At 39.5% G+C, this 27,966-nt stretch overlaps 1 protein-coding gene across 5 annotated transcripts; it reads left to right on the top strand.

Moving 5' to 3' along the window:
• The first annotated feature begins 16 nt into the window (after window positions 1-16).
• ppp2r5cb (protein phosphatase 2, regulatory subunit B', gamma b) lies at window positions 17-27,668 on the top strand. Of its 5 annotated transcripts, XR_006841618.1 has the most exons (17): window positions 17-160; window positions 721-780; window positions 3,475-3,637; window positions 14,436-14,635; window positions 17,546-17,656; window positions 17,746-17,838; window positions 17,977-18,107; window positions 18,217-18,276; window positions 18,489-18,597; window positions 18,711-18,764; window positions 19,089-19,259; window positions 19,384-19,511; window positions 19,608-19,709; window positions 19,960-20,032; window positions 20,273-20,389; window positions 21,356-21,960; window positions 27,653-27,668. XR_006841618.1 is itself a non-coding variant. In XM_046372936.1 (16 exons), the coding sequence occupies exons 1-16, from the start codon at window positions 134-136 to the stop codon at window positions 21,488-21,490; spliced, it is 1,734 nt and encodes a 577-aa protein (XP_046228892.1). In that variant the 5' UTR covers window positions 17-133; the 3' UTR covers window positions 21,491-23,049. The 5 variants fall into 5 exon arrangements, 4 of the variants coding, with proteins under 4 accessions (XP_046228892.1, XP_046228893.1, XP_046228895.1 ...); XM_046372936.1 differs by lacking the exon at window positions 27,653-27,668 and having other exon boundaries at window positions 21,356-23,049; XM_046372937.1 differs by lacking the exons at window positions 20,273-20,389; window positions 27,653-27,668 and having other exon boundaries at window positions 21,356-23,049.
• The last annotated feature ends 298 nt before the right edge of the window (window positions 27,669-27,966 follow it).

Below are 27,966 nucleotides of genomic sequence, written 5' to 3'. Positions count from 1 at the left end.
AGTCAGCTGACAGACAGCAGCCAATGACAGGGTGAGGAAAGGCTGAACCGCCTTACAGTGTGGTGCCTTGAGAGTTGTCAAGGTTTTGATTGTGGAGTATTCGAGAGGGGAGCTGGGCGGTTACGGTTTTATAATGCCGAATAAAACGAAGAAAGACAAGGTGAGTTTGAGAATTGCCAATATGTTTTGACGCTTAGAAACAAAGTTTGCATGAGATGCGTTTAAATGTATTTATTGTTGAACCGGCCTCTTAAGAAGATATTTAGCGTTAGCTGTCCGCTCAGTGTCCCATCACATCAACGTTAGCCAGCCAGCAGTAATCACCAGCTAGCCGCTATCCTGCCAGCATGTTGGTACGTTGTGCTGCTTTATTTATATAAAGGGTTAACGTTATCCAGATGTGATATAGGTCAGGTTAGAATACCTTAAACTAATATGCGTTCCCAGATCATGTGTGTGTGACTGTAAATGCAAGGACTTTTTTAAAGCTGTGAGCCGGGGTCGTGTGAGTGCTATTGACTACTGAAGTAATGATTGCTAGCTAGCAGCAGATCAGTGTATTCAAACAGGAGTGTGAGACTCGTTGGGTAGGCAGTGCTATATTTAGCCAGGATTCTTGCATGGCGGTATTCATTGATAGACTGCTTACTGCGTATTTATCTGTCTGGTTATCTGTCACTGTCCTGCAGAGTACTTAAAGCACTAAACTTTTTGTTTCAGGAGACCCCTAAGTCTGGAAAAGTGGGCAAGAGTGGAGGACAAGAGAATTCAGAGCATGAGGTAGGAGAGATCAGAGCTCTTCACCAGAAAAGTCATGGAAAAGTGTAGGACATTGTCTGACACAAGTTCAGGTGCTTCTGATATTACATCGTCACTGCCTGAAAGTGCACTGGCAGGCCTTATCATTGACATCATCAACAAGCTGAACCCCTGCATTATCAGTGTCCTGTGCAGTGATTCTGGAGATGTGAATTATAATGTACAGATTGGATAGGTTTGTACCTACATAATCGGTAGACAACTCTAAGCATAGTGGAAAATCTTGATGTAGCAAAAATATGGTACAATTGGTCACAGTTTTGACTGATCTCCTCTAAATCAGAGTGTCATACAGATTCAGTGTGCTGTGGATCTTTGGTACGCTGACGTCTGTTTGTGAGTACAGCATTCATTGACAGGACTGGGTTATACTGGTCATGGTTATCCTTCTTTATCCAGTGATAGTGAGACAGGTCTTGAAACGTGAGACTATCCTTTGTCACTAATGCAGCTGTGTGTTTGTTGATAACCTGATGCTAGATTACTTGGAAATTACATCAGTTTAGCGCTCCAGCCAGTCAGTAGCGTTCAATAAGGTTTCTTCTTTATTTGGACTCTTCAGTTGTCTTGCATTCATTTAATTAATGTACTTTACAAATACTTTCTTATACTGCTGCTGTGTTCTCTTACTAATATATTGCTATACACAGTTAAAATTAGGATATTGAATAAAATAAAATAACTTAAACATTATACTAATATGAGACGTGTATAATATGGCAAGGGGAATAGGTTTAAGAAGAAATGAACAATTCCCACTCTACAGGGTTGTCATAAGATTGTGAAAAGCAACATTTAAGCTTGTGTCAAAAATTAATGCTCCAAAACATGTAACCTTTCAAGGTTTTTAATCAAATAGTGACAAACAGTTTCAACTTTTGTACTTGCATCTGTATAGGGTCACATCTCAAGAAGCCGAAGAACATTCAAAGGAAGAGTGTTAAGCCCACATTACAAACTGTAAAAAATGATGTTAGTACTGTGATAACATAGGAATCCAGTGTGATTCATTATGTCACATTAATGCATTGTGTAATTATGTGCTGCATTTGTAGGGATGCTTTCACACCTGTCCAAGAAGAAAAAAAGATACATTGTTCCATTTTAGTTCTAGTGAAGTTTAGTTTGATACCCTTCAATATAAAGTGCATCTGATTGATTAAAGAAACAAAACAAAACACACACAGAACACACCTCCCATGACCATATCTGAATGTCACTGAACCGTTGTGGAAAGATTTCAACTTCTTTGATTCCTTTAAAGTTCTAATGGTTGTTTTTCTGGGAAGTCAAAAATCTTGATGCACTCGTTTCATGTCTGGTATGACAGCTGACATCTATTCATGCAGTTTGAAAAGCAATAGACGGGCTCACTCTCTGAGACATTTAATATTCATATTGTAATGGCTGTTCACCACCTGTTTGTATTTTAGTGGCTGCTGTTATACACTGTCCAGTTTGTTGTTGCTTGCATGCTTGTCCATTATAGGGCTTAATGAAATCATTTGTTCCCTATTTTGAATTCCATTTAAAAAAAACAAAACAAAACAAAACAAAACAAAAAAAAAACAACTTTGTATATTTTGTTTAAATGTCACTTTAATGTATCACCTAGAACACAAATTTCATACTTGCTGTCTTGATGCAAAGAGGTTGTGCATAATGTAGATGTATGTTCCTCCACTGCTGACATTCTGAATTCACTTTTTTCTCAGACTGTGGTTTCGGCCGCATAATGGCAATGGCAACAGCAGCAGTCAGTATTACTGTTGTGTGTCAGCAGCCGTGTTGCAGATCTGCTGCTGCTCCAGCCTTGTGACTGATTGAAATCACTGCAAGCTGTTGTTGTTTTTACCCCCCGCCCTTCCTTTTGTCCCATATACTTGGTAACTAGAAGTATTTGAGACTGATGGGAATGTTTTTAAGCTTTAGGCTTCATTTGCTGTGTTGGTAACAAACATATCAGTGAAAAAATACATTCAAATAACTAAAGCAGAAATCATAGATGACAAAAGTTTCTGCTTTGGCCCAATCAGCTTTATTTTCCACTTTACTGGACAGTTTGCTAGTGGCCCAGCTCAGTTGTACTGCAGCTTGTGGCTAACTATAGCTAGGTTTTAAATGAATTTAATAATTCTTCTGTGACTCAGACTGACACTGTTACACAGCTGCATCTGGTGAAGTAAGTTGTGTGGCATCAGGTGTGTGTGGGTTGATGAACGGATCCCAGCAGGCGGGTGGGACCAGCTGTGAGAAACTTGTCACGTTTAGTTGCTGTCAAATCAAGATTATTTGGAGCCTTACAAACTCTCCTGGGTTTTTAAATTCTTGTGAGACACAGCTTTTAGACTTTAGACAATAAATCAATAAGAAAATCAAAACTGTTTGTTCGATGTTGCCAACATAAATCTACTATTATAGGCAGAATTTTTACATTGGACAAAGTATTGTTTATGACATTAGTTATATAATGGAAGACACTGTTTTGTTAAGTTGTGAAATAAAAGGTCCCTCTGAGTGTCCTGTGGCTCGGGTTATGACTACATCCATGCAGTTTTATTACTTCAATACTTGCACTCTGGTTTCCACTCTGTGCACCACATGTGCTTGCTCTACCTCAGCGCACTAATGTGGGTTCTTCTCTTGTTTCAACAGAGCACTAACAGGAAGGCTAGCAATAGTGTTCCTCCCACCACTCAGCTGCTAAAGGGGAAGCAGCCAGGTTCCCAGACACCTGTCAAAAAGGACAAGAGGCAGAGCTCCTCTCGCTTCAGCTTAAGCAACAACAGGGAGCTACAGAAACTGCCTGCATTCAAAGGTATTTACTGGTGCAATGACTGTCAGCTAATCACATAATTAACTGCCCAGTTCTTTAGTTATTGCATATAAATACAGTATGCTCATGCAAGCACATTTAGTAGACCTGGTTTTCCAGACAGGAAGGGTTTGTACTTGGTTGTAGAGTTGTAAACAAATTGCCCTTTTGGTTGCAAACATTTTTAAGCCTGAATTCAAGACTCAAGAAATTGCCCAGAAGCTATACATAGTGCAGGCGGGTTTAGGAATCCCTGTAATCTTGACACAGATAAGTGTATTCCTCACAGATATACATAGATACAGGTACACACTTAGTTATTTACTCACTCTTTCCAAGCTGAAATACCTATGAACATCCCTGCTGCATCACGCTCATTTTAACACTGAGCTAGGCATGACATTACGCAATACATGGAAACAAACAGAGGACATGCATGGCATGGACTTTGCGCTGGATTTAACCCAAGCGTCTATATTTAGTGGTAATCCAGAGATAAAGCTTTAATTCCATGGTCCTTGTGTTTCAGGATGTTGCCAATGACCAGCAATGTCTGGGAGCTATACTTCTGTTCCTTCTCTCTTCCTCCTGTAGAAGAATAATTGGTGGACCTTTGTAGACGTATATTGACGTTTAATGTGAAAGCTCGGTGCCAGGATAGCACCAGATGGAAAAGTGACAAACGGATGCTGCCGTTATGCCTCTGGGCATATTATCTATGTATGTTTCTGTTAATGCATGCATGAATACACACAACATTTTAGTCTGCTGCCTTTTCACAGCGCTTTAAAAATAATTACATAACTTGGCAGTGCAAACTGAATTGTATTGAACGTGAATTCACTGTTTCATAAGGTTAACAATTGAACACGTTCGCAAGCATGAGTACATGGTAAAAGTTCAGGAAAACCTCAACACTTCATGTTGTGCACAGTGTTATTGTGTTAGTGTATGAGATTTGGAAATGATGGCATTTAGTAGTAGATGCCATTGGGGAGACCTGACTTTTCTCAATACAGACTTAAGTGTCAACCACTACTGTGATTTCATTTTTTTTTTTAGAAGCGGACCTTTGTTTTGGGTTTTTCTTTTTTTGTCAGAAGACTCTGCTTGAACTTAGCACCTTGCCACAACACACTCTAGCAAAGTCAGCATTCCTCTTCAGGGAGAATTTGACTTGGAATAATAGGACATAGTGTTACTATCTGTGACTAAAAGCAGCAGAGGTTTTATTGTGAGCCATTTGCTCATCATTCAGACTTTTCTGTAAGACTAGAATTAATGGGCACACAAAAGAGTTGATTCTTTCCTAAAATATGCCTGTATATGTATCTTAGTTAGCCATTACCCTTGTTTCAAGAAACCAATAAGGATAACTTAATTTCTGATTTTTCTCACACCCCAATTAAATATTTGATCATTTTCTGCAAAACACCATCCCAGAGTGGCCCAGTAGATGTTATCACATTGTCCTGTCCAAACATGCTCCTTGCTCGGCTTGTTTTCACTCCAGGCATGTTCACCACCTCCCTTTGGAAACATGTCTGAGAGCTTGTCCTGCAGAGCCACGAGGTTGAGGCGAGACTGAAAACCCTGACCAGAAGTAGGCCTTTCCCATGAACTCACCCCAAAACGAAGTGTGCTTGTTGTGACTCTAGAGAACATTAGGATTGTTCCAGCATTTGTATTTGGTGGCACAGCAGTTTAAATACCTGCTGGTGGAGACGTGATATGGTGAGCCTGTTGTATGAGGCTCTACCAAAGTACACAAACCAAGACATTTGTGTCTTTTGGATAAATGTTTGCTGTAGATATCTGACTACATCTCATAAACAGATGATAAATGCTCTACAGGGCCCTGTTTATTTCACTGTGGTCTCCTTCCAAATGTAGACGTACTTGCCAAAATGCCCAGAACAACAACAGTTGTTGCCTCTGTATGTGTTCTCTGTTTAAGCGTGAGCTATGCTGCATGAAGCATCTGTCTCATAGGGTTTGTTGCCATCTGCTGGAGAGAGCATCAAATATTTGAGTTACTATAGTTTTATTTCACTGGAGCAAACATTTCAGTTTCCAAGAACTTAATGTAATATAATTTACTCCTGATATTTTAGCCATGGAAGACAAACAAAACTCACTGATCCTAATCAATGAATTTAAAGAGACAGTTCACCCTCAAATCAGAAATGTTTTTCCTCTTCTTGCAGTGCTCTTTATCTACCTTGATTATTTTGCCGTTTAGTTATTTCGGAGATATCAGCTGTAGACATGTCTAACTGGGTCATGATTTCAAAGAAGCATTGCTGTTGAGGTTTTCAAATGTATTTCTTGGCGCTTTGAGCAACATAAACCAAGTGCTGCCTTGTTCCATTATACTGGAGAGAAGGCAGACATCTCTCCTGCCGATATCTCCAAAGCTCAACAACTCACACCAAAATAATCTAGATGTTTATAATGTTTATACAGATAAAGGTGTATTGTCTGTGTTAAAATTTAACATACCAAGTAACATAAGTTATAGAATAGTACAATTCTGGATGATACTTAAAACAGTTTATTTGAGTGCAGCACATTTTTATTTCTTTTTTATCTTAAGCTACAACACTTATTTAATACATGTACTAGGAAGAAAGAGGTGAAAACATAGTTTCTACAGTAGTGCCAGCAGTTACTACAGAAGCTACGATACTTACTATGGACACACAGTCTCTGTAATATTATTTGTTTTAGATGTGAGAGTACTACAGTGTTTGTTTAACGTGAGTAATGCTTAGAGCTGCAGACGAAACATAGTCAAACCTGTTAGATAGAAATGCTTAATGTTAATGCCATCTTTATAAAATTGCTGTATGCTTAGTAATAGTAATTACCTTGTTTGTTGTTTAACAGCCAGTTTAAATGTTATATTGTCTGGCAGGGTAGAAAAGTGACACTGCAACTCATGCAGATATGGTTTTTGTTGGTTGGCAGGATGCAAGTGGGCAAGGCGGGATTCTGGGATGGGTTTCCTGTCCCACTCCTGCAGGTGGTAGAGGAAAAGACCCCTCATGAGTGAGACTTCCCTGGTCAAACATCTTGCATAAAAATACAAATACAATAAAACGTAACTGTGCTAGCTATGGTCAGGGTGTTAATACTGTAAATACTTTGCAATGTTTTAACTCTGCTCACCTACAAGTTATTTTAAAGAAAAGAACAACCTTGATTAATAAAAAGCAGTTAAATGAAGAACACAAATGTTGAAGAAATATTTAGTTTAATATTATCTGTTTGACCTGAAGAGGAAACTTGGCTCCCTTGTTCATTTTTCAAACTATACTCTATACTCTGCATGTATCCTACATTAGCAATTTTTGGCAAAATGTCATGTTACTAAAGTTATTTGCAAACTTTAGTTTTGTAAACAGTTCTAAATTTTTAATTTAATAAAATGTTTTTTAGATTATTAATTTTAGGATCAGTATTTATGGTGATGTTTGTTGATTGTATTCAGCTCACAGCCATGTAGCCAGGTGTTTCCACTTAGCATGTCCAACATTTGTGCCTCAAAGTAATACTCCCAGTATAATTGCAGGTGAGAACCTGAGCTGTTTGTCCCATAATTTTAGTCTTCATGTAAAAATAATAATAGAGCAACCATACTGAGCATGACGTTTATAATGTGGATAGGACTGAATTGAGGTTTCATTTAGATACTGATAGAGATGTGTTTCTGTCGTTAGAAAGCGCTTAAGGGGAAAGTTAAGTTCAGCTCCAGTTAAGAGCCTCAGCTGTGTTGATTGGTCTGTTTCTCCAAATAGATTTGAGCCTGAAGTGCTCATTACAGAGAACCTTGACACTGAAGCTCAGCAGACCTGTAAACGAACCACTTAGCTGTGTATTTTAGGCGATCTTGCTGCTATCTGTGATGAATTGAGGGAAAGCTCTGCTCTAACACAAGCAAGCAAGCACTCTCTCCATCCCATCCAATGCCAGGAATAGCACAGACACAGCAAAGAAAAAAGGTCAGGCCTGACGAGTGCATGTGCCAAAGGAACGTTCAGAGAGTATTTGTAACACGTGGGTGTGTTTAGCATTGTCTGTCAGAACAGCAGATCTTCTGGTGGGAGGTAGCCCCATCCTCAGTGAACAGAATGACAAAAGAGAGCCCTTTATATGCTCAGACTAAACCTGGCAGCTGAAATACTCCACTATCATAAGAACCATCTATTCTTGATGTTAGAGTTCTGTTGCACTGCAAAATTGTGTTTTGTGCCTTGATCTTTCTGCTGATCAACATAGATGGCTGGTTTACAGTTTATAATCAGTGTATCAAAAGCAAATGCCAGTCACACCAAAAATGTGAAAGAGTATAATTTGGGAGAAAAACACAGAAGAAGCATTAAATCCTGTGTTATAGTTATTCTTCTAATGAGTAAGCTTACAAGCCAGAATTAGCAAGCGTAACATTTTGTCCCATATACAATATTTTGTTGAATCAACTATTGACTGATCTCAGCCATTAATCTATCTGATGATCCTTAAATTCCTAAAACAGCAACAGGATTACATAAATGAGAATTTCCCCGCTGGGGGACTAATAGAGGTTTAACTTATCTTATAAAGACAGGATAAAATCAAGCTGTGACCATAACAGTCCTTGAGAAAAAATAGAAACTTGTATTTTGCACACTGTGGGCTAATGCCCTAAAACAACACTGCTTGGCAGGAGATAAGAAGCTATACTATCAGATGCAAACAGACCACAGAAATCAAGTGCTCTCTCCAAATGTGACATCCCGACTTGAACCACCCCAACACCTCCTGCACACTAAAGCAGAAGTACAAACACAACAATGTTCAAATGGTTTGTTTTCTGACAACACAGCAATAATTTTTGCACACACATTATGCAGAGTAACTGTAGATATACTGATCTAAGAACTCACTGCTTTGATTATGAAATCATGGAAAAGTTCCCCAACTATATTACAGTATGTGAAAAACCTCATCTAATTCACAGCTACATCTGCTGGGCAAAAGACACATTATCAGACTGTTACAGACAGTTATTTAGCATCTGTCTTAGTTGGCATGTAAAAAGACTGGTATGAATTAGACATTCTGTATGAAACGAAGTATAAAGTGACATTTGTCTTTTCATATTACCTAGAAATAGTAAGCAGAGTGTTATTGTTATTGATTTTGTTTATATGGCATCTCATGTAATCTTTGTGACTAACTGACAGTCATGAGGAGCAAATGAGTAAATTTTAGATGTGTAAATTGTGACACTTTGTACTTCAGAAAGAAAGAATAGACTAAGGTTAGTATGCTACACACAAGCTCTGTTTATATAGAAAACGTGTGTGGATTGCCTAGAGTAGAGGCCTGGTTATAAAATGTTAATTCTCATGGGGTTAGTAAAGTGCACAGGAAATGACTTTTTTCTTATTAGTGTCTCCCTTATTCTTTTTCAGAAGTGCCCCTCCTTAAATGTGTGAAAGTACAGCAGAAGATTAGAAAATTCTAAATTGTATAGTATATAGTTTTACTTCTGCAAAATTTTGAACTGCATTTGCATGGTTTTGCATGATACTTCGTTGAGTATGCAAAAGGAACGTGTGTGTATGCATACCCATGATGCTTGCAACACAGAGCACATGAGGATTGGTGATAGTATCATCATTGTGGATACATGTCCACTACAACTCCAATTCTTTGCTCTGATAATGATCTTGTTCTTCCATGGTTTGCTATATTTAAAGGAATTGTTTAATTAAACTCAATTTTAATTAAAATCACACAGACAATTGCACTAAAATATGCTCACATTTAGTGCAATTATCTGTGTGATTGCAGATTTGTCCTATTCCTACACAGCTTGGTTTTTCTGAAGGGTTTTGTCCCCGGTGCTGCTTAGACAGCCAGAGTGTTGCTCACTACATATGCACATCCTGTGTTGCTCACATTGAGACTTCCTGCCTTCCTGTTTCTCTGTCACATACACCTGGGCTCAGGCTGTGGTCCTGGAGAAGCCATCTGTCATGCAACAACTCACACGCAAACACAAAGGCAGCACACTCATGAAAATATTTTTTATTTGACAAACAGTGTTAGGCTGTCCTGTCTAGTACAAACCTCAGCTTATAGTTGATGTCTGGTATTCCTCTAGCTGCTAGATATACAGCAAAAATCTTGTCTAAACTTGCCCTGAGGCATGCATATTTGACGCTTGTGGTTTTGTGTGTTACTTTTGATGTACTGAACTTAATGTGTTGTTTTGAGTACTGTAATTTGTTATGTCAGTTGTGGTATTAGGTTTAGTTTTTGGCTGTTAAGCTGTGAAAGAGAAATGAGTGGTGTCTCTTTACTCATCTTCTGATTCAGTACAACCTACATGTTGGATAAGACTGTATTTCCTGACCTTATTCTTACATTTAAATAACAAAACAGACTAAACTGACAGCAGATCTGTGGTTGTGCTTTTAAAACTCTCGACAGATATATGTATGCTCTCGCTCCAGTGACATTAACAGTCCCACCCCTTTTCCCTCAGCCCACCAGCCAATCCCTTTCCTCATGTTTATGTATTCTGACATCCAGTCCATGTGATTGCAGCCAACCAATCGGGCGGCTGCAGTGAGGTATGACATCACTAACTAGCTGGTTCCCTCCAGCAGCAGGGGAGCTTCATTTTCTGCTCCGAGTGTTCGTGCTAAAATGGAGGCTGGCTCCTCGCCTTAGCCTGGGCTGCTCTCTTCTTCCCTGTCTCCTGCCTCAGCTCACTAATGTTGGCATGTACTAGAGCTGCCAGTGGGATGGTTCTGGATGCACCGAGCTCCAATGGGCCTTTCCAGCCTGTGGCCCTCGTGCATTTTAGAGGTGAGAATAGGAAATTTGCCTCTTCTGCTGTTCTGTGTTTGTGTGGTTCAAGGGGAAATGCACAAGAACTGTTGCCATTCAGCAAGTGCAGCCTCTACTTTGGATTTTGCAAAAGGAAGTATTTATGTTGGATGGCTTTCCTAAAAGTTACTGAAAGAGACTTAGACCGTTTATCCTCCTGGTGTTGGTCGCATGAGTATTTCTGGAAGATGAAGCAGGGCATTGTGTTTGTATGTCAATGAGGAATGTTTTGACAAAACATTGTGTAGCTTAGCTGGAGTCAGGGAGGGAAGGCAAGAGAATGAGGAGTGCTACTTTTGAGTTTCCCATCCCCCATCAAGGCTGCTGATGTCATAGGAAGTGAGGTCAAAGCTTGTTGTCAGTGTGTGCATCTGTATTGTATATGGGTATGTGGTGTCAGCTGACACATGCAAACTGAATTGCTCAGGTTGTTGTTGAGTCTCCAGTAGGTTTGAGTCTAACCAGAAATTGACTCAAGATGAATACCAAGTTTGTTTGTTTGTTTGTTTTTAGTGTAGTAAATTTTAGTTCATATATTACTTTCTTAGCAACCGACTTTTCAGTTGCTAAGAAAAGTTGTTTCTCAGATTTTGCAGTGCGTGCTCATTGTGTAGCCTACTGTTGCATACATGCCACTGTTTGCGTGATGTTGGTCTCATGTTGTGACTTGTGAGCAAATTGTAGCCATACAATAACACATAGCCACCTGTCCTAATTTGCATTGCTTGGCCTTTGTCTGCGCTGACACAGAATATGTATGAAGTATTTGCCACAGGTGCTAGTTTTATTAATCAGTTCATTATATATTCACCAGATGACACGACCGGATTTGAGGTCTGAATTTGGGAACACTTTATGTCGATAACTGGCTTCCTGTGTCATGCTGGAGTCTTCAGATGAGTAAAGGTTACTTGCCTATCCATGCAGAGTCCTGTGTGTGCAGTCTGCAGTTGCACAGCATGTCTCTTAATATTTTAGGCCTGTTCAGAAACCCTAGTGCTGTTTTGTAACTGGAGCTGGTAGAACTCTTGTTACTCAGGGATTGATGAGATGAGGAGCTCACAGATAGATCCAAGTTTCAACTTATTAGTAACAGCCACAGATATTTTAGGTACTGGTAAATACAATCTAAAATCAGTTGTTACACTTTGATCATGAACAGATGATCTCTGTTTGACTTAATACACTTAAAAGATTTCCAAAAATACTTAGCTGCCGAGATGATGATTTGACGTTATTATATTTAAAGGGCTACCCGCTTTTGTTCTCATTGTTAGTTTGTGTGCTTTTCTTGTCTTTTCCTGTTGAGTGTCAAAAAGGGCTGAATATTTCTCGTGGGTATTTTATCAGCCAGTGAGAGAGCAGGGAAATGGTGCAGTAATTGACACACACAAAGTAGTTTTCAATTTCCCCAGAAAAGTTATATTGCAATTGATTAGACCCTGTTTGAGGCCAGTGGTTTGGGTAGTGAATGAAGTATGTTGCTTTTACTAAGCTAACTGCAGACTTGCCACTATTCTACTTTCAGTTTGAATATAGACTCAAATATTTGTTGCACTTAGTTGACATAACTCCTCGGCTGATGATATACACTCAAAGACCGAGTTGTGACACCATGTCAGGAAGCACAGGTTGTAAATTCATTTTTACAATTGCTCTGTTTGGGAAGAAGTATCACTCAGAAGTATCTTTGGTTCAAGAAATCAGTAAGTAGGATACAGAACAGAAGTAGCACACAGGTAGCTACATTTCATGCTTGTGTGTTGAATACCAGCTGTGTGACTCAGAAATGTGGAGGTGTAGGGAAAGTCCGTCTATTGGTGCTGTCAGTCCCAGCTTCAGGTTCTAGCCTGTGTGGGAGTGTGCACAACCTACCGTACTGGATTTCTTAGAATTCATTTATTTCAGCAGTTCAGAGTAATTATATCTTTTGATTGGTATCAACTCTTATGTTTGTACCAGTGCCCACAGTTGCTGCAGAGGCAATATTCAAAAGAGGGCTGTGCAGAAAATACTCCAAATGAATGATAACGTATCACAGTACGGGCTGCTTCTTGCTGGCAGATAGGTTTGCATTTCTTCTTCTTTCTTCTTTCTTCTTCTTATTTTGGAATATATCTGTTATTGAACACAAAGTCTAGAGAATAATTTTGAAAAACAGCTTAATGTGTTGGAGTTAAAAGTTATTAATATGGGACTGTTTCTGATGTAATAGAAGAAGAAGAATCAGCTTTTATTGGCAGTATATATATATTTTTTTTACATACACTGAATTTATCCTCTGCATTTAACCCATCCGTGGTTGAACACACATACACCCAGCAAATTACGTGCAGTAAACACACATTTTACGAGGTCAAACACATCTCTTGTCTGCAAGTGGTGGGTGCCGGAAAGCAGCAGGAGAGGATTCCACTGTAACAATGGCAGCAGCAGCCCATATGCATCTTTGATTATCAGTGGTCACCCCCTGGTCCAAAGTCCCATCTTTGCCTGTGGTCACCATGGTGATGTGCAGTACACATGAGGAGATGAGACTGACTCATAAATCACTAGTGTGACAACAGATTAACGCTGCCTTATAGGTGGGTTTTATGAGGTGACATTTAGTTTTAAGTCCCTAATCCCCTTATTGGATCACATTAAATGAGCATTGCAGCATTGCACTTCTTTTTGGCTTCAGGATACTATTGTAGCTGGGGAATCTGACCAGCTGAGTTTAAAGCTGTTTGTCCATTGTCTTGTCTTAAAGACTGCTATTGACTAAGAAATGTAACTGCTACCTCACTAATGGTTACAACTATAGAGCAGCATGAAAATGAAAGTTGCTTATTTAATTGTTTGCGTATAATATTGTATTTTGGATGACTTGTGCTAATCATTCATTTATTTGAGGCACGTGGATGGGGATACTTGGAGCTGCAACGATAAGTTGGTCAAAAGAAAATTATTTGCTAACTATTTTTATAATCATATCAAGCAAAAACATCTTGGGTCCATCTTTATAAATGTAGGAATTTGCTGCTTTTATTTGTCGTTTATGATTGTAAAAGAAGAGCATTTGGGTTTTGGACTGGTTGTGCAAAAGAAGCATTTGAATTTGAAGATGTCACTGGGGCTCTTGGAAATTATAATGAGGATTTCTTCACACTTTTTTGACATGTTGTGGACTAATTGATTAATTGTGAAAATAATTAGCAGATTAATTGATAATGAAAATAACCATTAGCTGCATGTTGGCACAGAATGGAGATGGACTCATTGACTAGATGGAGCTGTAATGATTTTTAAATTGCAAGTCGGTGATTATACACAAGTGTGGTTCAATATTCCTGGAGGCAGATTTAGAGTCTCTTCGCTGAGGTTGAGGTGACACTTTCTTTGAAAGGTTAAATTATTGATTCATGTAGTCTTTAAATGAAGTCTCTGCATGTCACCACATGAACTCCACAGTAGCAAATTAAAGCTGTACTGAACTCGAATGACCTTGAAGGTTTCGTACAAAATTATCACAGACTGTGAAACACGGGATGATGGGAGAATTAAGTTGACCAATGGGGATTTTTGACATGGATTACAAACTATTACCAGCATTTACTGTTACCAGTTTCTGTGACATTTAGTCTAGTTTTGGATCACTTTAGTCAAGCCTTTCATCCATGGTTATAATAGTGGGATTAATTGATTTAATTAAATAGTGATTGATTATCGAACTATTTGTTAAGATGTTGGTCTGTGACAGCTTAAAAGGTGTGAGGAACAATATCTCAGGTGTAACTGTAACTGTTTCTGTCTTGAATACGTAGTCAGGATTAACATTCTGTCTTGTAACCAGATTTGGTCCTGTTTTCTGAGAAAACGTCACACAGTGTCAAAGCTTGTTGATTCCAGTCTTCTTTCTCTTTCTGTCTTGAAGATGTTCCCCCTGCAGAGCAGGAGAAGTTGTTCATCCAGAAGTTGCGGCAGTGCTGCGTCCTATTCGATTTTGTCTCTGACCCACTGAGTGATCTGAAATGGAAGGAGGTGAAACGGGCAGCACTAAGCGAGATGGTGGAGTACATCACGCACAACAGGAACGTCATCACAGAGCCCATCTACCCAGAGGTGGTTCACATGGTCAGTATTTCGACAGCTACACAGTTTTTGTTTTTGTCATTTACATTTGTATCAAACAAAGTAAGGAAAGACCAAAATTTCCTGTGTAAGGAGGGTAAAACAGCAAATATCTTCTTTCATCTTCTGTACAGTGCCTTTGGATGGCAGTGAGACTGATGTTGTTTTTAATAACCCGTTTGCATCAGGTTATAAATGGCTTCAGTTACGTAAAGAGGAAGCCATAGTGTGTCTTGTAAATTGTGAACTTTCATTTTTTGCTACTACAGCGAGAAACAACAATTACACAGAGTAATTATGATGACTCATAGTCTTTTCACAAGTATCTCTTTAGGCGTGCATATTCTACTACTGTTTCTGTAGGGTTTACTTCGTCGTTGCATTTAAAATAGTATCATGATATGCACAGTTTTTTTTGTGAAATTCGCGTCAATAAAAACTAATCATGTCAACAGAAACAAAGACTTCCCCTACTTTAAATTGTTAAATTGGCTGCCATTATCAAGTATGGCGGATAAAATACACTTACCCCATCCAGCAACGTTTTCCTTCAACCAGCTGAATCCTATTTTCTATAATAAGCCCATTTGTAATTTCTGCCCCACGGGAAGACATCTTGGTTCCGACTGCCAGTAATATTTTTCAGGCTTTCAGGCTCATTTAGTCATTATTTTTTCATTTCTCACTGCATCATAGGAAACTCACATGAGCATCACTCACCTCAAACCTTCATCTTGAAATTTAACTTTTATGTTTAAAGTCATCATTGAGCTATTAAGAGTTCCATATATTTTGTTTCCCTCAAATGATATTTGTCTAGAGAAAGCTGTGAAAGTTAACTCATAAAAGACCACTTAACCTGCATCTCCTACAGGAGACAGGAGACGGGACTGGACCTCGTCTTTCAGTTGGGCTGTAGTCAGTGTGGCTGTCACTGAGCTTTCACCGTACTGTATTTTTATTAGAAATGTGTTCCTCTGAGGTTGGGGCCTGAATGTGTTGATGGTGCCAGATTTGCTTTTCCAAACCAAATTAAAAGCCTTTGATGTTAATCAAAGCCCTGCCTCAATGCCACATGGTAAACTGCAGGTGATCAAGGTGCAAATTTAGCCCCATCCTCCTTGTCGTGGCTCTATTTGATCAATGTAGCAGAAAATGCAACAGAGCTGCCAAATCAGCATGAAAATATGCTCTTATTCCTTGCAGCTTCTTTCCCCTGCCCCCTGAAAGACAAATGCTCTTTGAAGTCTACTGATAGCTTTCATCATCAAAGTATGAAGAGTGACACGACAAACTAATTTATAGCGATAAAGAGTGTATTCTTATGTTAAAACTGTACGTATTATTTTCTCCCATAAGCCCTTGTTTTTTCAGGCTATGTTTGATACTTCAGTATTCAGGCTTTAGAACAATATTTTGGCAGAACTTTGGATAACACAAGAGTGGTTATTCCATTAGTCCCTTTCTCTGGGGGAGTAAGAAATGGTTTCTGCTAAGAATATAAACACGATGGTGAGTGAGTGTGTTTTGACCTTTGGTCGACTGCACTCTGGAGGCACTGTCTTAAGTGTGCAGTCTGGAAAGTGAGAATAGACTTAAGAGGGGAAAATAGGTGGCTGCTTTCCAGTTTGGGGAATGGTATTGTCTGCTATCTCAGACAAACACAGATGGGAATATTCAACCATCAGTTCACCTCTTCACTCAGTCTTCTTCATAAAGGAAATGCACCATATTCTCATTTACCATTTTGAATGCAGATTATGAAGATGGATTAACATAATGGAAGCATAATTTGACGGGCGCAGTATTTCAATTGATTTGTCTCCCAGAGCAGTTTTTTGGCAAAATGCTAGAAATTGTTTTTGGGTGGAGTTAAGCTAAGCTATTTCTCAATAAAAGCAAAATAAAACCTGAAGATAAACCAGCTTCCAGAGGTTACACACCATTGCACAAGTGATGCAAGGATTGTTTTCCTCTTTAGTGCTGATTGTTGACACACCCGCCCACCACAACCCACTGATTATTTGTTCTATTATTGTGGGATAAGTTACAGATTGCAAATAGCCTTATTTGCTTGTCAGACACTGGGAGTTATGGATCTGTGTGCCCCAATCAGATTTGTCGTTTTGTCTGTCGTATATGTTTTAAATGAAAGTGTTCAGTCATCAGTTGTCAATGTGGCAGGTAGAGTAGATAAAATTATCAACCAGAGCTAATTTTTCCAAGGGTTTTGCAAAAGCAATTGTTTTTTTGTTTTTTTTGTTTGTTTTTTTTTTTACCCTGGCTTAATGTAAGGTTAATTGCAGCATAAAAGGTGATTGTTTGTCATTGTGCATTGTGGGTAAATGCTCAGTTGCCTGTTGAGCATCCTGTGTGAATGGAATAAAAGGTCAATGTCCATTGCTTCCAGTATGTGCATTCAGAGACCATGTTTTCTTGAGATCACGGATAAAATCTGTCTGTCAGCACACAGCCAGACATGTTTTTTCTTCACTGCAGTGTGTTAAACATTTTTAAGTGAGTCAAGCAGCAGCTGGAATGTGACTTTCCTTTCAAATGATTTAATTGATTTCTTTTCATGTATTTTGACTTTCTTTCTTAAACTTTAAGCAGTAAACTGACTTCATATTTAACATTACTTGACACAAGACTAATGCTGGACTGTGGACATGTTAATTTACACTTCGATGGCTTGCTTTTTCTGGTACCTTTGGGTACCAGAGTTTGAAGAGAAACACCTGCTGTCGTTGTCTATTGATCATATTATTGATATTTTTGTGTTTATTGCATTGTAAAATAAACTTATTGAATGATTTTGTGAATCCCTTATGTCGACTGAGGTTGAATTTACTGTGAATTTTTGAGTTGACTTTCCTTACTTTCCTTTCTCTGTTCCCCTGCTCCCGGCTCCAGTTTGCTGTGAATATGTTTAGGACGTTGCCGCCATCATCCAATCCCACAGGTGCAGAGTTTGACCCAGAGGAGGATGAGCCCACACTTGAGGCAGCATGGCCTCATCTACAGGTACACAGCACACGTACAAGTCTTGTTTATTCACTGAAAATCCATGCAGCTGTTACTCTAAATTCTTTTCACATCTGCTCTTTCTTCAGCTTGTCTATGAATTCTTCCTGCGGTTCTTAGAGTCACCTGACTTTCAACCAAACATAGCCAAAAAGTATATTGACCAGAAGTTCGTAATGCAGGTGAGGTGATAATAATACAAGCTTGTGTGTATGGTTTTCACTGTTTCAGAGTAAAGACATTGATTGAGTGCATTTCTCTTTCAAAGATCTTTGCTCTCAGCAGTTGCTTTCAATTTCTCATTTTATGTCTATGTTCAGCTCTTAGAGCTGTTTGACAGTGAAGACCCCAGGGAAAGAGATTTTTTAAAGACCACTCTTCATCGCATCTATGGCAAGTTCCTGGGGCTGCGAGCATACATTAGGAAACAGATTAATAACATATTTTATAGGTGAGTGAGTAGCTGAGTGAGGTACACTTGTGACGTTATTAGTCATCTGTGTGACTATTTGGAGTGTTAAATATACCGCAATGGTGATCACCGTGTTGCTGTTTTTCAGGTTCATTTACGAGACTGAGCATCATAATGGAATAGCAGAATTATTGGAAATATTAGGCAGGTAAGATATTTTTTGAGAGGTGTACCCTTAAAACCTTCCTGATGTTACATTTTGATGGTACATTTTGTTTTTGGTTTTGGTTCATTTCTACTGATGATTTTCAGCAGTGAAATGATTCGGTGCTTTCGAAGTGATTCTCTGTTGCTTATAGAGACCATTAGAGTCTTGCGTACAATGAGAGCACTTACTAATGGCCACCTTTCTCTTTACAGCATAATCAATGGATTTGCATTACCTTTGAAAGAAGAGCACAAGATATTCCTGCTGAAAGTTTTACTGCCACTACACAAAGTCAAGTCTCTTAGCGTATATCACCCACAGGTAACCACTTTGTGTGTTTAAATATTGTATTGCACTTTGCTCTGATAATATCCATGTTTACAATGCTGCAGTATTGTTAGAAGTGGTAACCTTGTGTTATTTTCCTCCCTTAGCTGGCCTATTGTGTGGTACAGTTCTTAGAGAAGGATAGCACCCTCACAGAACCGGTAAGATATGATTTATTACTATTGTTGTGTTAATTGAATCATTCTTCCATATGCTGTCTCCTCAAGATTAGTCAATGCTTGGATGAACAATAGAACTCTGTTGCCAAAGGCTAATTTTTAATATTTACATAGTGTAATTATTTGTTATTTGATTTTTCTTCAGTACTCATGTGCAGCATATTTGGCATAAAAATAGTCTTTTTTTATTATGTCTTCAAGATTGCCTCTTTGTGTTATTTTAAAATCTTAGTAAGTAGAGGACAAAATGCGTTTCAGATCAGGTATCCTTTTTCTTCTTTAAGCTTCTTGTCCTATTGTGTGCAGACGGTGATGGCTTTGTTAAAGTACTGGCCAAAGACCCACAGTCCGAAAGAGGTAATGTTCCTCAATGAACTGGAGGAGATCCTGGACGTTATTGAGCCTTCGGAGTTTGTCAAAGTCATGGAGCCCCTCTTCAGACAGTTGGCCAAGTGTGTGGCCAGTCCTCACTTTCAGGTCTGAAATCAGTCCTAGCACACATATGATGTAGTATAGTATGTTTAACATGTTTGTTTTTCTCTTCTTATCAAACGTTGTCTGTCTACATATGTAATCAGGTTATACACTGATGTGTTGTTAGGTGGCAGAACGAGCTCTGTACTACTGGAACAACGAGTACATCATGAGCCTGATCAGTGACAATGCTGCTAAGATCCTGCCCATCATGTTCCCATCCCTGTACCGCAACTCCAAGACCCACTGGAACAAGTGAGTCACCCACTCGGGCTTTCCCTTGTGTCTGTCTCTGTTTCTTTACCAAGTACGTAAATCAAGTGACCTGTGGCAATCCTTGTCTGTCTGCAGGACCATCCATGGGTTGATCTACAACGCTCTGAAACTCTTCATGGAGATGAACCAGAAGTTGTTTGATGACTGCACCCAACAGTTCAGGGCAGAGAAAAGCAAGTAAGTCACAAGCGAGGCATCACATCCGAGTTTCCAGCTACAGCACACTCTCTCTCGTCATAGACAAAATCATACAAACATCAGTAGAAATGGAAAAAATGACTAAGCAGACAAGTAAGCCAGAAAAAGTAATCTGAATCATAAACTTCTGAAATACTTAGATAGATTTTTGGCTTCAGTGTGTCTTTGTGTAAATATTTCCTTTTGATGCAGTCTATAATCATTATGCCTGTTTTGGTGCGTCTCTCAGAGAGAAAGCCAAATGGAAAGAGAGAGAAGATGCATGGCTGAAGATTGAGAATCTTGCGAAATCAAACCCGCAGGTGAGCAAAGAGATTTTAAAACAATAATGATGTCTCCATCAGTGAGCAAGGTGGAGCTGAGAGGCGTAGTTAAAGCTCCATATATTCTCAAAAGGTCATTGAGCATCCGAAATAAGTCTGAATGTGAAATCTAAACATTTCTTGATCAAGTTGATCAAAGTCAAAGACTAGTAATGAGTGTACACCAGAAAGGTATGGTGTCTAACCGCTCCTCACTCCTCCTCCCTGCTCCCTGTACAGTTTCTGATGTACATTGACTCGGGTGGCTCAGATGCTACAATGGACATGGAGACTGATGGGCCGCTGCTAGATGACGTCAACATGCTAAAGAAAACAGTAGAGGAGGAAGCCACACAGGTCAGGAGTGGATGTGTGTTTATTGTACTGTAGCAGTGAGTATTTGTGTGTTTCTGTTTGTGGCTGATGCCCAAAGACACTAGACTCCATGTACAATGTGACTGCTTTGTGTGAACCTACTAATGTCCAGATGACTTTGATTCTGTTAGTTTGGACCAACACATGACCATATAAAGCTGAAAAGGACAAGCTATGATTTTGTCTTTATATGCTCCTGCTTCAGATAGCACTCATCAACTGGCTTTTTGCAACCAGTTCTCAACAAATTATTCTCATTTTATATGTAAGCGATGGTAATTTTTCTCAAGAGTGGCTTATACAGCCTGACTTATTTTCCATACTGCACATTATGTTGCATTAGATAAACCAGACAGTTGGCCTTCCACCTCATCCATGTTTTCATTGTTAGGGTTTCTCTGAAGTTACAGATATTTTACTGTGTTCTTAAGTGTAACATTGCTTAATTAAAATTATTTGGGGTCTTTTGCGTTTTAGTATGTTTTGTTTCTGCTGTATATATAGCGTGTAAATGCTCAAATGGTATCTATGTACATGTGATTGGACATAAATGAACTTACTAATACCCAGCCAGAGCTAAAGTATCAGAGGTCATTTCTGGTCTTCAGTCCTATAAATATTATTTCTCTTTTTCTGAAGATGGTTATTCAAACCAGACATGAGTTACAAAGATGTCGTCCAACTTCTTAGTTGAACAGGGCCAACCCACTTATCCCAAATTGAATCATACTGAAAAGACATGTTTTTGTTATGTGCTTGTTTAAAGTGTGAGAGCAGGATGTTGGAGAAACGCACACTTGTTTTTGTTCAGATCAAATTTCAGACTTTTCTGGTTACGTAGTGTACAGAAGTGAGATGATTGCGGAGGGAGGGAGAAGTAGGGCTGAAGTGTGTCTTAGTGTTGAGTATTTCTAATGTTACCATGTCCCCCTCTTTCAATGTGTCCAGCTCCAAAAAGATCAGCGTAAAGAGCGCCCGTTGATGCGGAGGAAATCAGAACTTCCCAGGGACATCTGTACTGTCACAGCCTTGGAGATGCACCGGAGAGCTGAGGACATGTTGACAACACATGAGGGCCACTAAGAGGCCATCCCAGATCCACTGTAAACCAGCAGAAGCAGCATTCACCACAGAGGAACCACAGGCCCACATAGGCCAGCACAACAACAGAACTGTGGTATCTCAGTCCAGCCCAGCACAACACAGAACTTAACAGTCCCAACTCCACCTGACACAGAAAATGTCTAAAGCCGCACATCCAAGCCCGGTTTGGCTTTTGCGGGACAAGCGGTGCTCGGTCCCTATTGACCCTGCCCCACCTCCATGCTCTTTTACCTAACTGGTTGTTGTCCAGCAGAGATGTCTGTGGTGCTGGATGGTCCTGCATGACCATGACATGCACTCCCTGAACTGCACCCAAGATGCTATACTCGGTGTGTCTCTTTTACCTCCCTGTTCTTTCTCTTTTCCTGTCCTCCTGTTGCTTTTTGTTTGGGGTGCTGTGCTGCCCCCTTCTGGTCATTTCTCTCAGGTGTTCTGTGTGGGTGTGTGAGGTGTGAGCTGTCTTCTCTTCTTGCCTCTTCTTTGTAGATGTCAGGTGCTTGTACAAATAATATGAGCCCAACTGTAACCTCCCCAGAGAACGTCTCTGGTTTAATGTTTTGTTTTCATGTTAAGGCATCAGTTGATGAGAAAATGTTGTTTCTATATATGATATTAGCTATTTTTCTCATAATGTTTTAACAAGACAGCTGTTTATATTTTTTCCTACATAGTATATTAGGAGCTCCTCTTGGAGTCAAACACACTTTGTATCAGTAAAACAGTTCTGTTTGGAGCTTGCTATTTTTCTTTTTCCGTTAGCTGTGAAGATTCATTGATCATTCTGTTAATCAGAACAGGAACAACTGGGACTCCCAGTAGAGCATGTCTGGTACAAAAGTGTTACAACACAGGTCTGTGATTCAAACAGTGCTGGCCTGACAGAGGTCCAGGTTCTGGGATTTTCAATGAACATGTGTAGAAACATAGTTTGGTGCCAACTTCTCTCATTAATTTAGTTCCTTTTCTTGATTACCATCACTTGTAGGAAGTAAGTTCACTCGGGTTGCACTGTGTATCAACAGCTCAAACAACGGTCCAACAGTTGATTACATAGAGAGATCCATTTCACTGGTCCTTGGGACAAGTCCAGTCCGAGCCGGGCTTGCCACACAAGTTACATGAGAGGTGATTGTGGGATTTATTTTTAGTTGCCCGTTCACATCCAGCTGTTGTAGGAGTGTGTTTTAACATGGTCATTGTTGCAGTCATTCATGTGAGACTTACGAGAGGTCAAAGAGGTGTGTTTGCTGATCTGGGTTTTACGCAATGTTGCAGTGTGTTGAGAAAAGTCAAACAGGGGCAGAAACAGCTGACGGTGACCGGTTTTTCTACTCTTCTCAAGTAAGACCCTTTTATTTATAAAACACTTAATGTGAGATTAGACTGCTTCATATATGAGGTATGTTTGAAGAGGTCATTAAGCCTTTATTTTTCACAGTGCCTTTTATAGTGTAAGGGGATATTTGCTCAACTGAGAATCGAGTAGTAGCATGAACTGAAATGCCATATCCATTAAAAAAAAAAAAAAAAAAAAAAAATTGTAACATTGGTTTCCAAAAACAAGATGCGTTCAAGTCCATACTAGGCACACTTCCAGCCTCTTGGACTCCAGCACATGCCTTGTTGAAGCTACAAAGTTGATTTTTGTAGTTAGAAACTAGAGAGGAGCAGCAGAGTGGTTGCCCCAAACCACTTTGGCAATGAAGCACTTCCTGATAAAACTTGAAAGAAAATAGAAGTACACACACTCACACACACACAAACACAAACAAACTAGTAAAGAAATGAAATCCGTGATGCTGTCTGTCATGTTGTTCGGGTCAACTCCCCTGGGTGCCTGTTAATGAGAGGAAATCACCTCCCTACTTTTCCATCCTGTGCTCCCACTGTCCCGTTCTGCTAAAGATTTGTACCCTTTTGCCCAGACCTGCACGCTGGCTATACCCCCACCTCCCCCGCCCCTGCAGTGAAACCCTGTGCGGCCCGTTATTTGGACATCTGATTGGATCTGCTTGTGAATGTTTGCAAATCCTTTTTGTTGTGGTTTTTATTCTTCCTTTGCCTGCAGAACCTCCTCATCAGTGTTTCAACTGAATGTGCAAATTGTAAATAATACTGCAGTCGCATTGTTTTACTCTGTCCATGTTTGTCTTGAAGAACAACATTCACCAAAAGCTTTTACAGAAACCTCATTCACTTCCACTCTGGGTATTATAGTGGATTTGATGAAAGGAAAGTGATTCCATCCCTTCAGTTATTTGCATCCTCTGACAAGGTTGTCATGCAGGAGTGTCCCCACTGGTGACTGTTGTTCTTCTTGAAATGGCTTTAATATTGGCTTCTTTGGAGCTCTCTTCATTTTAAATAAGCTTTGTTTTCTTTTTCTTTAAAAAGAATGAAGTGTCCTTTAGTATCTATACTAAATGACTTCATACAATATTGTACATACAATGTACTTTTATGTTATAACTATTATTGAATGGTAGATTTCATATTTTGTACAAACACCCCGTGTACAGAATGTAGAAGTTAGTAGCAATTGCAGACAGGTGGTATGTGGCACAGACTTCAGCACATGTGACTATTTACATTTAGATTCCGTATACAATTTGGATAGTTTTTGTTTTTTTTTTAATCTATTTGTAATCTGACATCTTTTCCGTTTTTTTTGGTTTTTTTTTGTTTTTGTTGAGATTCTACATACATGAGCTTTTTGTGTGTGCTTTTATCCAAATCTCCAGTGGTGTACATCTATCTATATACAGCAAATAAAGAGAACATGTGAGTTTTATATTTTCATCCTAAAAAACTCTTCTCTGAGTCGTCACTGAAGAGAAGGAGGAGGTGGTGGTGTAGAGAAGGAAAAATGGTCATTTTGAACTTAGAGTCTACTCTTTGAAAACACCTGAGATGTGTTACTAGTCTATAATAATGCATGGTGTTTTCTCTCTGCAGCCGCTTCAGGATAATTCAGCCTTTAAAGCTGCTGATGGTAACCAACCAACACAACCACACAAGCGCGAATGCAGGTTGGAAAAGCTCTGGTAGTGATTTTGTACAGGGGCATCCTGTGTGAAGCACTGCGGGGCTTCAAGCTGAATGTCAAATATTCCAATGAACTTTGAACAAAACCATATACAAAGCTTAAGAATATCTGTTTTTACATTATATAGCAAATAATCAGTCAATTCCGTGACATTGCTGTCACCTCTGAAAGATCAGTCTGTTTCAGTCATCATGCTGTGAATCCAGATATCTTAAACTTTAAACTCTTCAACTTTATAATTTAACATGACTATTGTAAACATAGAACACATTAGAAACACATGGGCTTGTATTCAATTTAAACATGGCACCACACATCTATAAACAGCGAACGGCTCAAAGACAAATTACTTGTTTACTTTTTATGCAGTCCTTTGCTGCCACCTGCTGGATAAAATTGGTAACCACTCAACATCCTTAAAATTCACGTGGTTCATATCAAGAAGCATTGTCTTAATGAGAAACATATTTGATCACTGTGGTGTTGGATTACGCTATTACTGTGCATTATGACTTTACTGATATTAAAAGGCATTTAGAGTTTCTACATCTGTGCACGATCAGCATAGGCTTCCGTTTCTACCTCACAATGGGAACCTTTTAATGAAGGTTTCGTAAGCTTACTTACTTACTCCTAACAACTCAGTATCTCACTCTCAATATTATTTTATTTAAAAGAATTGTTTAACTTTTCTCAAAAACAATAAAGATCCAGTCAGCATAACTATTAGACATACTGTGTTCTCTCTGAAAGATGTGAAGTGATGTCTTACGTGTGTGTTTTTGTTTGAAATACTTGCGGCAGTACCGAATTAGGACGCATCAACAGTTAATTCATGCATTACTGACTAAGCTGGCATTGATATTCTGGCTTAATTCATAAGCACTCATATTTTCATACAGTATAATGTGAAGGACACGCTCCCTTTTCTTTGAGAGATGTTGCTAGGTGCCGCCATGAGCCTTTCACAGTTGCCCTAACACTGGCTCGTCTGGGGTCACTTAAGTTCCTCTATTCATTTGAAGGCAACAGTGAGGTTTGGCACCCACCCACCCTCTTGTGTCTAGCACCCCTGCTGGGATCTGCACTGAACCCAAATGAACCTGGAGGGATCTAGAAAACAGATAGATTTCAAAAGCACTAAAGGTGATGATGACGGTGATGACACTGTCAGTTCGTCAATTGGAACTAATTGTTTTATTACTGCTTTTTAGCATTTGATAGATTCAGCCTCGGTGCATTCTACAGATGCCATTTCCAGCATTAAACAAACAATTTCTGTATTTATTGTAAGACAACTAAATATTGTAGCATAATGGCCTTTGTCTCTAATGACTGTCCTAATGAGGATGCAAACTGTCTGCCACAAAAACCCAATTTGCCTTATTGTACCTCAATTATCTAAGAGGAAATATTCCTCTGAGCTGGATGCACCATTGAAAATCAAAATACGTCAGTGGTTTTTGTGCGTAGTTAAAAGACTCTCTGTATCTCTCACTCTCTCTGCTCTCGGATGAGGTCCATTGGATTCATTGTTTTTGCCTGCAGTCGGAGTGCCATACTGTTGTTGTTGTTGACTTCAAATGTTGTGTGTTTCTACCTCTTTTTTCCCAAATCAGGATGCTCTGACAACCGTCTATGATTGTCAGTTTTCAAATCTTGCTGTGAACCCTCCACCCCCTGTTCCTCGCAACAACAACAACAGCAACAACAACAAATAAATTAATAAATAACTATCTTGTCACGACAGGATATGTCAGAATCTATCGCCATGGAAACAGTGCTCAAAAGTTTGGAGTGTAGACCCACATTGTGAATACATCCAATCAGATTTTAAGAAAAGCTTTCAGTGCTGCATTACTTTACTCTTAAGCGCAGTGTGGATACATCTGTGAGGACCGGAGTCTTTGTCTGGGTCTATGTGTGTGTGTGTTTTCAATCCTGGTTGATGGATTGTGTCTGTGTGTGTATGTGCGGTGATGTGATGTGGTGGGAGACAGAAGATGAGTCATCACACCACCTCAGGGGTCTGAGATCCGACTTAGCTTCATGGTCTTGTGTGCACCTCTTCATGTCTTTCTCTCACACTGTGGCTCTATAGTAACTGAAACCCTCTTGAGCAAAGACGCACCTTGCACTTCAACCCCCCCCTTCCCGGCCTGAGGATGGGATGTGCAGAGTGGGGTGCAGGCCAGTCACCGTTTCTTTGATGCTTGACACTCAGCTTCAAAGTCCTCTGCATCAAAGCTGGGAAATTTGGGATCAGGCCCAGCTGCAGCCCGGCATCCTGCCTTACATGTACAAGAGAGAGGCAGCATAGGCCCGTCTTGCCTTTAGGTTCATGCAGATTTAACAAGGCTAACTTCTTTCCAGGGCACACGACAAGACAAAGTGGGTGAAATTACAAAGATTACAATATATATTATTATATTTGACCAGTCTGAACCAAATGATATTTAAATTATCAAAACAGTGGCAGATTCATTTCTTATTATTATTTTGACCAATAATTCCAGCTCAGTTTTATTTGAGTGTGGTGCTTGTAGAACATAATAACAAATATTGTTTCTTACTGTTTAGAGATGTTCTAATCATTTATATAAATGTGCCCAAAAATGTAAAAATAAAATAGCGCATGTTGATGTTAGTTACACATCAAGTGTCTGTTGTGATGCACAGATGAATGAATCTAAACATGGAAGTGAATTATATCTCTGAAGTAACATGTAGCTCAGTATATATACGTTCTGTAGCTCCATACAGAAGTCCTGTCTTGGTAAATTTAGACCAATGACTGAAACTGGAGAAGACATTGTTCACTGCCTTTTGAATGATGCGTGCATCAGTCTTCATGACCATGTAGCTCCCTCTAAGAACAGTCTCTAATTAAGAGGACTGAGTTGATAAAAGAGTGTACCCGGAGGCTCCCTGGCTTCAGTATATGATCCAACCCTGATTGCTGCGTAGACAGCAAAGGGCTGATTGGGCTCTTGTCTCAGATAGATAACGAGATCAGACTTGCAACCCTAAATGCCACTTCTGCCTGAGCAAAAATATATGAGTGTTCACATTGTTCTTCTTCTTCTCCAAAATAGTGTGTGTGTGTGTTTGCACTGTGGTCACCTCTTTGAGCAGTAATCCTGCTGCCTGTCAGCCTGGGCACAAGAGAAGCCATACCAGGATGCTCTTCTGCTGTGATTGTCTGGAACATAAACACACAACCTTTATTATCTTTCAGTATCTGGGGCACCTGGTGTCTGAAGCCACGCAGACACATAAGCCTTCTGCTGTAAGGAGGGACACAGGACTATATGTGGGACAAATGAAGCGGAGCAGCGTCAACACGGTAGCCTCACCTGACCGTCTGGAGCCTTGCTTTTCTCACACACAAGGTCAGAACACATTTGAG

The sequence above is a fragment of the Scatophagus argus genome, chromosome 19 (assembly GCF_020382885.2).
Source record: "Scatophagus argus isolate fScaArg1 chromosome 19, fScaArg1.pri, whole genome shotgun sequence".
NCBI classification, from domain to species: domain Eukaryota; kingdom Metazoa; phylum Chordata; class Actinopteri; family Scatophagidae; genus Scatophagus; species Scatophagus argus.
Note: the sequence above shows the minus strand (reverse complement) of the source record. Positions and strands in the feature narration are given on the sequence as shown.

Coding starts and splice junctions, on each gene's coding strand:
- ppp2r5cb (XM_046372936.1), top strand. CDS start 134: ATGCCGAATAAAACGAAGAAAGACAAG. Junction 161..720: donor ATAAAACGAAGAAAGACAAG/GTGAGTTTGAGA, acceptor TTTTTGTTTCAG/GAGACCCCTAAGTCTGGAAA. Junction 18,108..18,216: donor ATTAATAACATATTTTATAG/GTGAGTGAGTAG, acceptor GCTGTTTTTCAG/GTTCATTTACGAGACTGAGC.